Below are 16,484 nucleotides of genomic sequence, written 5' to 3'. Positions count from 1 at the left end.
AGAGAGATAAAACACTCTATATGATTGGCGTTATATCCAAAAGTCCCCAATAGTGGAGATTATCTTTTTCAAAAAATTATAATCATGAAACACGTGAATAACGCTTTCAGAGGTTTCAAAGGTAATTCTCAACCTAAACCATCGCGAACTATATAGTATGATATTTTTCTAAAAAAAAATAGAAAATTAAAGGGCATGTATCATTTCGATACATACATACTATAATTATATGAACGTCCGTGACTCACCATTCATGAATATCTCTTTGTGCACATTAACATGTGTGGACAAATACACAACAAAGATCTTTCTACTTTACTTATTGATCGGTGTATTATATAGACTGAACCTGACCTAATTTCGACCCGGAAGTAATTTTACAGTTACTATAACAGTGCACTGTACCTCGTCACATCGATATAGTAGGATCTTGGGTAATTATGCTACTATGCATATTTTAAAATGTAAAATGTCATGAAGACACATTCATTAATCGTTCACAATTTTGATCCTTTTATTTCCGTTTACAAAATCTGACGTCATGGTGTACTATGGTATTAACCGGAGCGACTGTGTGTCCGATGTCGTTCAGGTTGATTAAGGTATGTTTTATATCATATCCATTGTTTAATATTGTTATATCGTGTATATAAAATCATGGCCTGAAGGGATATTTGCATTATACGCATTCACTGCTATGAAAAGTGTTGATATAATTACATGGATTAGACAAACCGAAAGTAGAAATGCCAATAACTACATTATGTATACAATACGGAAATCGAAAGTAGATCAACATATTTTACATGTGATCTCCATTTTTCTTTTATATTTTTTCATACTGTGATGTATAACTTCATTCTATTTAATTGTTATTTCCAGCCCTAAAGATTTGTTTTTAAGTTGTTTTTTTAAATGTATTACAGTGATGGAAAAACCATATAAGATGTTGGAGTTGTTTCCCCTGACAGTGTGATACACAACCGTTATCAGTTACACCATGGAAGAGGTATTATATCAAAACATCAACACTTAATCATATAATATATAAATTCTCTATCTAGAATTTTTTCAACACATTTAATACATAAAAATGAGAAGAGAATATTAAATGTAATGATTTTCCGTTTTTCACTATGCAGTAGCTTTTTTCTAATATCTGAAAATGCAAATATTTTATAAACATTAGAACGAACTTGTATGGACCACAAATTCAAGCTGGATAAAAACTAAATTGCACCTTTATATACTGGATAAATAAATGGGATATAATAGAATCGGAAATGAGAAGTAGTTTGTGAAATTACGTTATGGCAATAAAGAGACGCACACATGTATTTTATGTTTATATTTATCAATATTTTATTTATTTATTTATTTTGAGATACTTTGTGCTTAAGGATGTTGATTTATAAATTTATATTCATTGAAGTATCTATTTAATATTTAGATTACCTGTATGAAGGAAAAACTTTCATGTCTTTTTGAAACCAATGACAAGGTGCTACACATCCTACAACAATGGTAAGGGTTGATGAGAGTTGGTACGTGTGACGTTCCCAAGTATAAACTGTCTGTTTACATTGACATGTTACACGAAATGTCCTACCGATAAATGACTGTGCCTGCATTGATATAAGATTGCTGAAAAACTGTTTACAAACAACGTATAAAAATGACACAAACACTCCAGATAAACCATCAAACCTTAAATGTAGTAACATTAATTTGTTAAAAAAAATCTCATTTTTGTCGAACGAGAAATCGTTAGAAGTTTTGTACCACAACATATGCATTGTGGAAATGTTGAGGCATATACAGATGTTTTCATTGTTTGTAGGGACGCCAGTGAGGCCGCCGACAAAGATCAGAGTCGTAGAATAAACGGTTAGACATATTTCCATTTGCCTATAGATTTGTGGATCATATAATCGCTCCCAAAGAATTGATAACTCTGCGTAACAATACAAAATCAATTTACCGCTTTATGTGTTAAATGTGTACTTTCAATTATTAAAAAACATTTTATTTTCGCATATGGTATAATTTCCCGTGTATATTCATTTAGGAATCATTTCGCACTATACCGCGAGGTTGTTATGTGGGTACATGAAAATAGCGAAATTAATTCACCGCAAAAATGAGTGATATTTATAGTATTTTATTTTCTTTAATCCATTATGTTCATATTTTTAGATTTAGACGTTTCCTTCAAACGTCTGGAGAGTCGTATACGGAAAGGAGACGATGAGTTTCGTCAGTTAGAGGACATGGTCCGTAATCTAGGATCGAAGGTCGAGCGGGCAGCGACAGTAATGAGTGATTATACACACACTTCGAAACAAGGACGCGATCTAAAAAGGACAGAGAGTCAATCCAACTCACCTGAGAACGGAGGCTCGCAGCTACCTCTTCGGCAAGGCAAACACAAGACAAACATCACCAAACATAATCCGGGACGTCAAGTAAATGAATCAACAGTGAATATCAAAGGTTATACTACAGAAAAACGCAAGAGCAAAAAGAAAGTCCGATTTGCTGACGACGCCGATCAACACTGCGTTGAACCTGAGAATCTAACCGAAGGTCATACCACGCGACAACCCACTACTAGTAAGACATCCACTGGTAGTGAAAGGCAGAATCGTGCAGCCAAACAACATGGCGGTTTAAAAAGAAAATTGACGAAACCTGAAGATGATAACAGACTCAACTATTCAAAAAAAATTGAAATGAAAAAAAGAGATAAGAAACAAACAGTCAACATCAGTTTATGTGAAAAGACTGAAGTGGAAACAGACGAAAATTTTGATTTAAGAAATTTTGCAGATCTGTTGAAAAATGAGAAAGTAAAAGAAGAAATGACACGTCAAACTCAAAATATGATGAAGAGTGCTGGCTTGACTACGGATGGACTAGGACAGGACATGGTCAGGTATTTACGTAACCATGACAACGTTGAGTTTATCTGATTGTTGAATGACTCGCTCGTTCGTAAACAATCTTAATTATAAAAAAATGTCTTGTATCTATATACACGTATTGAGCGATTTGTTGTCGTCTTTTTAGCATATTTGGATTGTCTCCCCTATATTGCTGACTTATTTGAAACATTGATCTGTTGATGGACTCGTTGATTGGTTAATCCACATGTGTTTCATTTAAAAGGCCCACTACCTTTCCGAAATAGCTTTTTAAAATGGGAATGTAAAACGAGATCAATAATTTTTTAGAGTCGCAAAAGTTATCAACTTACAGTTACTACAACACCTATCATCACCTTCTGAACAGTTTTATTCATCATAATTAAATGTTAATTTTCATAACACGGGTCATTTTATGTCCTAAATACCGCGTGGTAGTTGACTATTACTGCGCCAGATGGCAAAACAGTGTTCCACTGTTATCGTATATTACGCAGAAAATATTGCATATGTTTGGTGTTGTAATCTCCTCTTAGGCCATCGATATATATTTCCTTTTGTTATTAATGTCTTTAAGAAACCTTTAAATTTTGCCCAGGAAAGGTAGCGGTACCTGTAATATGTCTTTATCTACACTTGTTTTGTCTGATGATGATATGGATTCAGCTCACTTCATGTTTGTCTATATATCTTCATCCGATTCTAATTTTGTCATGCGATGATTAAATTGTTTATACCATTGGCTAGCGAATTTGATCCACTTCATATTGACGCCTTTGTTTATATAGAAATGTATATGATTATAATCCAATACAAAGTTAGAATCAGCGATGTAAAAGTTCAGCTATAATTACATTATAATTATATCAAGTTCTGGAATATAATAGTTTGATTGACAAATATCCATTACATATATAGTTTTGCTACTTGTATGTGTTTCATATACAAGAACTAGTTTGGATGAGTCGTGGAAACTATTGTTGGACGAACCAGACCTTATAGGACATTTTGTTCATCAAGAAGGACAACTCAGTATGTATATTTACGCTATATCATATATCTGAAAGATACATTTAAATACACATGTTCAATTTTAGTTTTATTTTTAAAATAAAGTTTTATTTTTAAAATAAACAATCATTGCTCGATAACAAGTAAAATAAACAATCATTGCTCGATAACAAGTAAAATAAACAATCATTGCTCGATAACAAGTAAAATAAACAATCATTGCTCGATAAACAAGTAAAATAAACAATCATTGCTCGATAACAAGTAAAATAAACAATCATTGCTCGATAACAAGTAAAATAAACAATCATTGCTCGATAACAAGTAAAATAAATAAACAATCATTGCTCGATAACAAGTAAAATAAACAATCATTGCTCGATAACAAGTAAAATAAACAATCATTGCTCGATAACAAGTAAAATAAACAATCATTGCTCGATAACAAGTAAAATAAACAATCATTGCTCGATAACAAGTAAAATAAACAAACAATCATTGCTCGATAACAGGTAGTGTACAATACATCTTTACGATTGTATACAACGTATTTATTTACTCGCAAAAGAAAATAATTTAAACATACAGATCTGTTTAGCAAACTATAGGGAATTTCACGGTCAAATTGATTTCATGTTCTTTGAATTGATCAGTAGTTCCCGTCTACATAGATGTCATTATCTACGATGTTGTGATCGTGTCACTACTCTCTCTTGACTGATGTTGTTTAGTATAGATATCGATGATTCATTTACTGTAATATCTCCTTTTAAGCTGTTGACACTATGATGGAGGACCATATGAAGCTTGCGGAAGTAATTGAGGAGATTAAAGAAAGAGCAGAGAGAGAAAAACGTAAAGGTAGATGGAGAAAAAAAAAGTTAAAAGTCTATTTTTTCTGATCACTAACTTTTTCTAATATAGATTTTTGGAAATAGGAATTCATAACAAGGTTAAAAATGTTAAAAGTAATATAGTAATGTGTTTGATTTTGAGCTATTATGAATCAAAGATAGCTATTGGACGTAAATTGTTATTTGTTCACTGTTTTGAGCGTACATCAGACAAACGAAGCCAATACAAATTAGTTATCTGATAAGTATGGAAATCCGCATAATTGACAAAACCCAAAGTTTTCTTTAAGAAAACCAATAATATATAGCTAACCTATTAATAGATAACCCGAAAAAGATTTACAGCAAAAATTAACTTAATATAGATAAACATGTTGTTGCACCGGCGAGTTAATTAAAATTATTGAAGAGAAAAATGTGAAATTTCACCTCTCTACATACTGTAAGAAATGCACCTTTTTCATTTCTTGAAATCTGTGTACACAAATTCTACAAACAATAGAATCTAATGTTATGACATATTTTCTAAATGACAACCCGGTTGCTACAAATTGAGACAATTAGTATTTGAAAATCCCAAAAACTCTTTGATTAATGTTTAGATGAAACTTCAACGAGACTGAAATTTCACCAGAGCAGATAGTTAACTGTGACCAAGATGTGTGTGGTTTTTTTGTTTTGTTTTTTGTTGTTGTTGTTGTTTTTTAAATAGACATGCTGTATATTTTCAATAGATATCCGTACACATTAGTGTTCAATTCCAAATAAGATTTTATGAAACTAGTCTAAGAAGTTTTTATTTTTGCGTGTTACATACTTTCATCACATGAAGTCTATATCAACTGTGTCGTAAAACTCGAGCGGAGTCCGCCACTTTGTCACTACGTCCTCGACTTCTGACGTCTTTTCATTGTTTACTGGCGTAATAATGCATTATTGCATTTCCAGTCAATGAAAATCTAAGTTATATTACATTAATGAAATATGCAAAAAAAAAAAAAAAAAAATTTTGTATCCGATGTAATCAAGGCTGATTTAAGAGATTAATTATGTTTTAGGAGAAGCTGAGAAGCTACCACGTGGCATTGGCCCCGACACGGTTTTGTGTTTAGACACGTCGGGCAGCATGGAAGGTGCAGCGTTCCGGGATATGATTGTATTAGCGTTACAGTTTGTCGAAGGTATGTTAATCTTATAATAACATGACGTTGTTTTGATATTATTTAGATACAAAAAAACGTTTTAAAGGATTTAACACAATTTGCATTTCTTCTGCATTCCCATGGACTACTATTCTTGGTCAGGATATATATATAATAGATAAGTATTTAACTACGGTTTATGATTGACTTTGATTTGTTTGGTGAGCGATGAAGCTTGAAACATCAACCCTCCCTGGGCTCAGTTTCACAAACATACTACATTGTACCTTCTATAGGAAAGTATCACAGAAAAACGTGACTTAATATCTGTAATACTTTTCTTTGGTTTGTAGATAACCCTTTTACCATCCTTTACTTCTGTAATGTTTTTCTTTGGTTTGTAGATGACCCTTTTACCATCCTTTACTTCTGTAATGTTTTTCTTTGGTTTGTAGATGACCTTTTTACCATCCTTAACTTCTGTACTACTTTTCTTTGGTTTGTAGATGACCCTTACACCATCCTTAACTTCTGTAATACTTTTCTTTGGTTTGTAGGAGAATATACATGTATGCCGAATATATCCAATGGAATATATTAAGCTCATGATAGTTCCCCGTGTACATTATCTATTTCCTTTGAATTTTTCGTTAAAATCTATATTTTGTTTATTTTCACTAGTTTAGTGTTTGGGTCCATATTCCATATATGAATGCTTACTGTTAGCAAAACAGGTATAGATACTCACCATGAGAAACACTGTGTTTTGTCCTTCCTAGAACGATGAACCAGGCGCAAAGCCCAGCCGTTGGAACAAGCTTGACATAGTATGTTACGTTACAGAATGCTTGAATTATTTTAGGTATTCAACATGTATCTGTCGTCCTTGGCATTGACGAAAACGTTGGTATAGCAACTTTTGGAAAGAAACCATGCGTGCCACTTCATCTCACCAACCGATATGACAAGGTGAAGGACGTTTTATGTGAGTATCTATGTCCATCTTATCACCCCATAGTCACACAAGTCACACCAACGCTATTTAGCTGTGCTGGTTACAGTACGTTCAGTGGTGTACTAATTCGAGATTGAGATTTGTTTGCATATCGATATCAGGAGATAAAGCAGTAGTCGTTTACTTCTTCTGGCAATCTAATTAAAATTACACTTGTATTTCCGCACCACTACGATACTCTACGTTACCCTTTAAAGATGTATGTGCCATAATTTAGGGGAGTTTTGTCATCATATATTTAAAATGTTATTTCTTTCTTCCTAATTGTTCTTCTTTTGATAGTGTCTCTAAAGCCAGAAGGTCCAAGTCCATTGTTCGAGGGGATACACATGGCGCTTGCGAAGGCAATGGTGAGATTCTGTAGCGTCTGGTTCCAGTAGTATCCAATTAATAATTCTTTGTAGATATCGTTTATTTGTATGATTTTTTTTATTTTCCTTTGTCATTATATTCAGGAAGACGAGTCACCATGAGAGGAATTCCTGTTGGTTCCAGAATTATCCTTATATCAGATGGTAAAGGGACGCCCGATCAATGGTGTCTCTCCGGAGATACTGTCAGACCGAATGACCCTAAGGCCAAAATTTTGGTGAGATGATCAAAGAAAGATCCTTGTCAATAATACGTGCTTTTCCTTACCACTTGGAATGATTTTATCATTGCCTGTTTGTACAATTTGCATATATTTGTATCTATAAAGATGATTTCATTTTAGGTTAATTCAAATATGATCGCCGCGGGTCAACTGCTGCAAACTTCAGGTAATACCCTGTATTGTGTCCCAGTCGGAGATTACGATGAAGTAAGTTGCCCTAGTTGCCTGTTATTTTATATATATGTGGTTTTTTTATTACACTAAAGAAATGTCTCCTATGTCATTGTTAATTCTGAACAAAAATATCTGTAAGACATTTGCCATTTATACATAAATAAACGGTATTCCTTTTATTAACCATTATAGAGGCCATTGGAACTAATCGCGAGGCTGTCTGGAGGGGATCTAATTAAGAGTGACATACACGCTAGAATTGTACAACATGCACAGCATCAGGTCAGTTATGGCGTATGGGATGAAGTGTAGGTACTTGACCTTTAAGTCACATGATAACCTTTTAACCTGATAACTTATTAATATTCACACCTACATTTTGTAATATATATCATATTTTGTGTTGTATTACATTGGCTGTGTTCTCCGATATCTTGCACATTTTTGATATGTTGTCATATGTATGTTTATTGTAATCCTATATGCTGTTTGCATTCGGAATAAAATGAATTGAAATTGAATTGAATTTAACCTTTGTTAACATAAAAGTTTTTTTTTTTAATTTTCGTTTCGTTAGAAAGAATGTATACTATGCCGTAAAGAGTAGATTTACAATGTTATTAGCTTTGTTTTGAGAGTACTTATGTCACAAAATAAGATTCTCAAGAAAATTAAAGGGACAATTCACTCAGGTTAATTCTTTTACATAACAAAGAAGCAAAATATGGCATAAATGTATTGTTCTACATTCCTTATGAAACATATAACAAGAAATAGTGACAAATTCCACAACATGGCTAAGTATTTTGATTAATACCATTGAAATTCCAAATCGTTGATCAATACGATTAAACAGGTACAACATGTAGGCTGTAACCTTACCCGAGTCAAATTCACGCACGTTAAACAAATGCAATACATAACCACTGAGGAGTTGATGAAATTATTTTTAGACAAGAACATGCATCTTATAATGTTAACGCAACTGCAAGAGCGATTTGAGTAGTTCTAGACAAAAAATTCTTTACTACACAGGCAAGGGTCAGGGTTCGGCATACAAGGCTCTGTGTAATGGCGATTGAACTTTTCACTTACATTTGACTACAGTGGGCTTTTCTGACATATCACAGTTAAACAAACTAATCTAATTTCCCTTAGAACTAGTTTGTTTTCGAAATATGTGCATGTTTAAATGTACTCTTAAACCGAATTGTCCCTTTAATGACATACATTAATCGATGTAAATAACATGAACTACCGCAGGAGAACAAGACTGTACCAATGATACTGTTAATATACTTTTTCTGAACAGAGCAAAACATCTTTTGGTGTTTTAAAGTTTGAAAAATAAAAATTTGTCCTATTTTTTTTATAGAAAGGTATATTTTCCAATTTGTTGTATTTTCAACATATCAATGCATAATATTGTAATTCATGACAAATCAATAAAAATGCCATTTGGTTCTAACAAAACTGGACAAAACAGAAATTTGACAAATTGACCCCTTCCATGTTTACCTCCAACCTATAACTCATAAGTGACGCTGACCTGACCATAATCCTATGTCCTAACCCATGTAAACAAAAATAATGCTTATCGGTCATGGCCGCCAGAGGACACAAATTGACACTCATCCTTTAACAAAGCCAACCTGTTACATATATGATGTCGCATCACCCACACACATTTGTCCGAAGTAGCAATGAAGTCTAGTCAGAACCCACTTGTAACATCTTGAGCAAAGATTATCAAAATCCCAAGCAATGTGCCTATGGGAATACAAGGATTGAGAAAAAATTTAGTCCACAAAATGTTTTATACATACGGTAGGCATTGAGTTTTTTTGTTGGTCATATCAGTTGTTTATTTATTCAACATTTCCAGAGCGCGGCCGCCAACTACGTCCATGAATGTAAAGATCTGGAGCCCGGTGTAGACCGCGAGCCTTTCCTGAAGGCCATTATAGGCGTGGAGTCGACCACTCCAGGAGAGCCAAACTTTGAACAGAGCAAGGCATATAAAACAGAAATGTTTAATAATTTCATAAAAAAAATTAGAAATGATATAATAATGTATATCTTAAATTTTCGCCATTAATTTCATATAAGATTTTATCGATTTTGAAATTTCGCGCTTTGGCTATGCAGATACAGAAATTTCATTCATTTCTCTATTTTACGAGAATCATATTTTCGCTACCATAGTGTCAAACTATGAAAATATCAACCCGCGTACATACACTAGATAGCAACCCCGCGTACATGCACTGAAGATATTTCCCCCGAGTAAATACACTAAAGATATCAAATTTTGCTGAATCAGATGGATACCCTAACACTTGCAATGAAGTACACGAAACGTCGGGAAATGAGCTTGATGTTTTCCGGTCAGGGTGACGTCATGGATGAGGTCAATTCGTACATGCCGTGTATTGGAACACGTGTCCGACGGGGTCCCACCTGGCACTGGGGTAACCAGGATAGTGGAGGTCCTGGGACCGTGGTCGGACATGATTCAGAAAGTAAGTGTTATGTAATGTGTGTCTTATAGTATAATGTCTGTTTCTTCTTATGATATAATGTCTGTCTTGTGGGACTATCAAGTGACAGGGATATTTCAACCCGAGTGAAAGATTTTGGTTGGGCAACATGAGGCTTGCCGAATGTTGACAACCAAACTCTTTCATGAGAATTGTTTTCCCATACTTTAAAGATTCAGTTTAAAATTCAGTTTAGAATTATGTTATAGCGTCAACTTCATAGAGACGTTGCAATGCGTTAAAATTAATAACGTCCTTGAAAACAGTCTTCACGTGTATCGATGACGTCATGCCAGTATAAAGCGCATCTTATCCGTCTTCTTACACAGGTACAATACATTATATATATATTCTTATATTTTCCCCTAGCAACCACATGATAACCCTGTCAAGTATGGAAGAAAAACACTTTTTCACGTGCGGATATGAAGGACAGGGATATTCTACCCGAAAGTTGTAAAACTCTAGGTTTGCCGAGGGTTTTACAACATTTTTTTATGGTCCCGAGTGTAGCATATCTCTATTCATCATATCCACATATGAAAGAATCTTATAGTCTTTGCTTTGTCATGACATCTTCACTTTTATGTACTTGTTCTATGGGTAAGTTTGTCATGACATCTTCACTTGTATGTACTTGTTATATGGGTAAGTTTGTCATGACATCTTCACTTGTATGTACTTGTTCTATAGGTAAGTTTGTCATGACATCTTCATTTGTATGTACTTGTTCTATGGGTAAGTTTGTCATGACATCTTCACTTGTATGTACTTGTTCTATGGGTAAGTTTGTCATGACATCTTCACTTGTATGTACTTGTTTACAACTGTTGTACTTTCTATGGTAAGTTTGTCATGACATCTTCACTTGTATGTACTTGTTCTATGGGTAAGTTTGTCATGACATCTTCACTTGTATGTACTGTTCTATGGTAAGTTTCATGACATCTTCATTGTTGTACTGTTTATGGTAAGTTTGTCATGACATCTTCACTTGTATGTACTTGTTCTATGGGTAAGTTTGTCATGACATCTTCACTTGTATGTACTTGTTCTATGGTAAGTTTGTTATGACATCTTCACTTGTTTGTACTTGTTCTATAGGTAAGTTTGTCATGACATCTTCACTTGTATGTACTTGTTCTATGGGTAAGTTTGTCATGACATCTTCACTTGTATGTACTTGTTCTATGGGTAAGTTTGTCATGACATCTTCACTTGTATGTACTTGTTCTATGGGTAAGTTTGTCATGACATCTTCACTTGTATGTACTTGTTCTATGGGTAAGTTTGTCATGACATCTTCACTTGTATGTACTTGTTCTATGGGTAAGTTTGTCATGACATCTTCACTTGTATGTACTTGTTCTATGGGTAAGTTTGTCATGACATCTTCACTTGTATGTACTTGTTCTATAGGTAAGTTTGTCATGACATCTTCACTTGTTTGTACTTGTTCTATGGGTAAGTTTGTCATGACATCTTCACTTGTTTGTACTTGTTCTATGGGTAAGTTTGTCATGACATCTTCACTTGTTTGTACTTGTTCTATGGGTAAGTTTGTCATGACATCTTCACTTGTATGTACTTGTTCTATGGTAAGTTTGTCATGACATCTTCACTTGTATGTACTTGTTCTATGGTAAGTTTGTCATGACATCTTCACTTGTATGTACTTGTTCTATGGGTAAGTTTGTCATGACATCTTCACTTGTATGTACTTGTTCTATGGGTAAGTTTGTCATGACATCTTCACTTGTTTGTACTTGTTCTATGGGTAAGTTTGTCATGACATCTTCACTTGTTTGTACTTGTTTATGGGTAAGTTTGTCATGACATCTTCACTTGTTTGTACTGTTCTATGGGTAAGTTTGTCATGACATCTTCACTTGTTTGTACTTGTTCATGGGTAAGTTTGTCATGACATCTTCACTTGTTTGTACTTGTTCTATGGGTAAGTTTGTCATGACATCTTCACTTGTATGTACTTGTTCTATGGGTAAGTTTGTCATGACATCTTCACTTGTATGTACTTGTTCTATAGGTAAGTTTGTCATGACATCTTCACTTGTATGTACTTGTTCTATGGGTAAGTTTGTCATGACATCTTCACTTGTATGTACTTGTTCTATGGGTAAGTTTGTCATGACATCTTCACTTGTATGTACTTGTTCTATAGGTAAGTTTGTCATGACATCTTCACTTGTTTGTACTTGTTCTATACCAAATAATTTGAAAATCCATAATCATTTTCTTGTTTTCTTCAGAGGAGCTGTTGATATTTTCAATCCAAATGATAAATTGCCATGGTAGAAGTTGGAATTATTTTATAGTATGCAATTGCTTCACAATTAATTTATTTTGATTAATTTGTTCAGAAGGTGACAATACGTGTAGTATTAATAATGTTAAGCTAATCATTTTTGGGAGTCTATAAAATTATCAATCTCATTTTGCATTCCCATTTTAAAGATGTGAAGTCGTTTCGGAAAGGTGGTGGGCTTTAATATATACTGTATTTTTGTAAATTAAAATTGCATCCTGGATAAAAACGAACGCCTTGAACCTCCAGCTATATACAGCTGGCCTATAGATTATATCTTACTGCGAAATATTTTGACCACAGAATACTTATTTTTATTTGTACCTAGGCATGGTGTGGGTTGAGTGGGATCTCAATGGTGACCGGAACACGTACCACTACATCCCTGGGATACATGACGTCATGGTCGTGGACGAGGAGCGGGAACTTACGGAGCACCAACGTATAGCAGTGGGGTGTAAAGTTAAACGAGGTATGCCTGCTCTAGTTGTTAGAACTTGCATTGTTTTAATTGTATCCGAAAAAAACATGCATATTCAACATAACTGTGTATAACTGTTTACTGTTGTCAGATTTCATCCTCTATGGATATATCCTCGTCCGCATTTCGGCATTTGTTCTAACCCATGTTATTTCCTGTAGCTTTTCGCCAACAATTTGAGTATATAAATCATTGATGGTCGTCGGTTACCAATGTTACGTTATCAGCCTATACTAAGTTACGAGCGTAATGGAGTTTACATACTGGGTTTCCGAGGGTGATCATTGCTGGAAACAATGTAGAACATAAAGAAATTTAAATTAAAACTAATATAATATTCAATTGTTAGATCATTATAATCATGATTATGGACTAAGTACACGAAGTGTTTTACATTGTAGGCAAGGACTGGCTACATGGCGATCAGGATGGGGGTGAAGGAAACATAGGGGTGGTGTGTCGAACTCGTTCCGCACAGTTTGTCCATGTAAGGCACTATAACAACGTTGACAAAGTTTTCATTATACGACCAAATCATCCTTATTAAACATTGAGAATTTATAGAAAATCAACTGTCGCTGATTAGCAAAAATATGACATGAAAATAAATTATGGAGTAATTTACGGTGACTGATTTGTGCCATTTCGTCTTTTCGCCCCAAAATTAACCATTTCTGTATCTCGTGTTTTCGGTACAAAAAGGCGAAAAATAAAACTTGAAAATACGAAATTAGTGCACGTTTATTAGCGACTTAAATATTCGTATTTTCGCCTTCAAAAATATCTCTCTTTTTTTTGTCATGTCCGGGCAAAAGACGAAAATTAAATTTCGTTTTTCCGTCTCTTCGCCCAGAATAGACGAAACTTAAGGTTTCTTAATTTTCGTCTTTTTGGGGCAATTTCGGGAGAATATTGAGACGCTAATTAGCGTGCATAACTTTCGTCTTTTCGTGTTTGACTTTCCGTCTTTTCGAGCCAAAAAGACGAAATCTAACGTTTGTTAATTTTCGTCCGTTCGCCCCAACAAGACAAAAAAAGAGAGTTAAGTTATTCAATTTTCGTCTTTTTCGGGGTGAAAGACGAAATGGCACAAATCAGCCACCGTAGTAATTACATGTCAATCCAGTATTATGTTAATGAACCATTCGTTGACTGAAGGTCGTTTACATTACATCCCCATGTCCTCCATATTACAGGTACGCTGGCCGAACAAAGTAATAAGAAGGTACCGTTTCGGAGCAGGCGGACGTTTTGAAGTGGAACTTGTGTAAGTGTCATTCTTTTTTAACGCAAATTAATATTTTAAAGCAATGCTGTCGTTTTGTTAGTGATGCGGGCTCAAGGATAGAGATAGTATGATTATATATAAGTTGTTCCACCATCTACAAATAGCTGTATCTTCTGGATCACGCTAGGAAGTTACCATGCACTGGCCTATGTATGTCTATAATTTTCTTTCGGAAGATTTTCCTCTTCACTGAAACTTAGCAAACTTGAAATCTCTGAATTTAGAGGATTTTAGATGATTGGTATGGAAATGATATACATTGTATAGAAATAAAAAAGTGAGCTCAGGAAACTCATAACTGACTTGAACAAATGTAACAATGTACTAGTATAGGGATATACAATAAAATATTATACACGTATGTATTAGAAATGCAAGAATGATATTGAATATGTGCTTAGTTCCGAATATTGTTATCGCCCATTACAAGTGTTATGTGTAATTATATGTCCTTATTTCACCTTTCTTGTTCACATTTCCTTGAATTCACCTAGATTCTCTATCAGAAGAGATAATTCTATTCACTATTCTATGTGTACCATTACCCATTCCTCATGAATCCACATGCGTGTTTCAGTGGAGGAAGAAAACCCGGTGGCACGTCTCTGACTATACTGCCTCCCAGAATGAGAAATGGGTCTACGACAGACAGGTCAAAGGAGACTCGAATAGAAATGTCTGTGGAAGATATGAATCGTCGCAATCAGAGCAAATAACACGTATTGGAATTATGTATCACGTGATATGGACTAATTAACGTGATAAACATTTTGATACACAATTTCAAATATAAATGTACAGATACTAGTACTGTTGTGCCATCGAAAATCGTCTGTGATAATTTCTATAACAAAGTGGGGTGTATTGGCGACCAAGGTATGCTATTTTAGTTGAAATTATTGTTGTACTTTGCTCAGTGTGTATAACTGTTACATGTATAGTTCATTGTGATATATTAAATAATATGATGATTAATGAAGAATGTTTTAAGTTTGATCACTGGCTATAGCCTTTGTCATTATGTATCTATTTTAACCTTTTCAGTTCTGTTATATATGACATATCATGTTGCGTCATTCTGTTTGTTTTAAATACATATGTAAACGAATATATGTGGCTGTTGTGTTTGTTTTTAAAATAACTAACAACTTATCGCTCCAACAAAATGATTTTCTGCGTATTTGTGATCAATTTTCATTACCCGCAAACATATGGGTTTTTTTAATTGTCCCGACATATTACCACAAGCCCTCCACCTCTGGGATGCGGGTTCGAATCCCATGTGGGGCAGTTGCCAGGCACTGACCGCTGGTCGGTGTTTTTTCTCCGGGTACTCCGGCTTTCCTCCACCAACAAACCTGGCACGTCCTTACATGACCCTGGCTGTTAATAGGACGTAAAAATAAACAAACCAACCAAAATTTTAATTTCGCGTGTGTTTCACAAGCAATGGATCTGCTCTGGTGAGTTCTTTCAGTTTCGTTTCAACATTTTCGTAATTTTCAAAAACTAATTATCACATTTTGCAGCAAGTTGCCATATAGGAAATATGACAAAAAATACTTTTATTGCTTGTAAAATTTTTATACACGAATTTTAAGAAATGGTCAATTTGGCGGCCAGTTTGTAAACGTGCATTCTTACACTTGATAGAGGTGAAAATTCACCTTTTTTACTTCAATATCTTACTTAACTTGCCGGTGCGAGCTATATCAAGTTAAGTTTTGCTGTAAATCTTAAATTTAGGTAGATTGAGATGAAAATGATAAGCATTTTTAGCAAGAAAGGCACAAGAATAACAAATTATATAATGGTTTTTGCTTTTTTTTTTTTTAAAGTTCGTTATCACAACATTTTCTGTGAACCGTTGATTCTGTCAAAATTTGTTAAAAACGAGGTAGGAGTAACATATACAACTGTATTGAGCAAAAATAATTGGTTGGCTGTTTGGTATTATTAGTTTCATAAAGAAAATATTTGTGTGTCAATTTATTCACACTTATCAGACAGCTTATTTGCAAACACATTGCTTTAGTTTGTCGGGTGTTTGCTCAAACAGTGAAATTCCGGTAAAATCGCAATTTACGTCCAATAGCTATATTTGATTCATAATAGCTCAAAATCAAGCACACCACCA

General features: G+C 34.1%; 1 protein-coding gene and 1 long non-coding RNA gene across 9 annotated transcripts in view; one reads left to right on the top strand and one right to left on the bottom strand.

Annotated features, from left to right (window-relative positions):
• Positions 1–16,484, bottom strand: part of LOC138332983 (uncharacterized) — a 323,160-nt gene that overhangs the window by 255,314 nt on the left and 51,362 nt on the right. The gene's annotated exons all lie outside the window — the stretch shown is intronic.
• On the top strand, positions 293–15,457 carry LOC138332971 (uncharacterized). 8 transcript variants are annotated; one of them, XR_011209916.1, is made up of 12 exons: positions 331–602; positions 927–1,009; positions 1,451–1,524; positions 1,841–1,887; positions 2,197–2,935; positions 3,874–3,956; positions 4,710–4,796; positions 5,848–5,970; positions 6,794–6,916; positions 7,229–7,296; positions 7,402–7,535; positions 7,908–7,997. XR_011209916.1 is itself a non-coding variant. In XM_069281053.1 (11 exons), exons 2-11 carry the CDS (start codon positions 1,001–1,003, stop codon positions 7,417–7,419), a joined length of 1,371 nt encoding a protein of 456 aa, XP_069137154.1. In that variant the 5' UTR covers positions 331–602; positions 927–1,000; the 3' UTR covers positions 7,420–7,678. The 8 variants fall into 8 exon arrangements, 6 of the variants coding, with proteins under 6 accessions (XP_069137152.1, XP_069137151.1, XP_069137153.1 ...); XR_011209915.1 differs by lacking the exon at positions 7,908–7,997 and adding an exon at positions 7,662–7,748 and having other exon boundaries at positions 332–602; XM_069281053.1 differs by lacking the exon at positions 7,908–7,997 and having other exon boundaries at positions 7,402–7,678.

Source organism: Argopecten irradians, chromosome 10 (genome assembly GCF_041381155.1).
Source record: "Argopecten irradians isolate NY chromosome 10, Ai_NY, whole genome shotgun sequence".
NCBI lineage: Eukaryota > Metazoa > Mollusca > Bivalvia > Pectinida > Pectinidae > Argopecten > Argopecten irradians.
The sequence above is the reverse complement of the archived record's forward strand: the minus strand, read 5'-3'. Positions and strand labels throughout refer to the sequence as shown.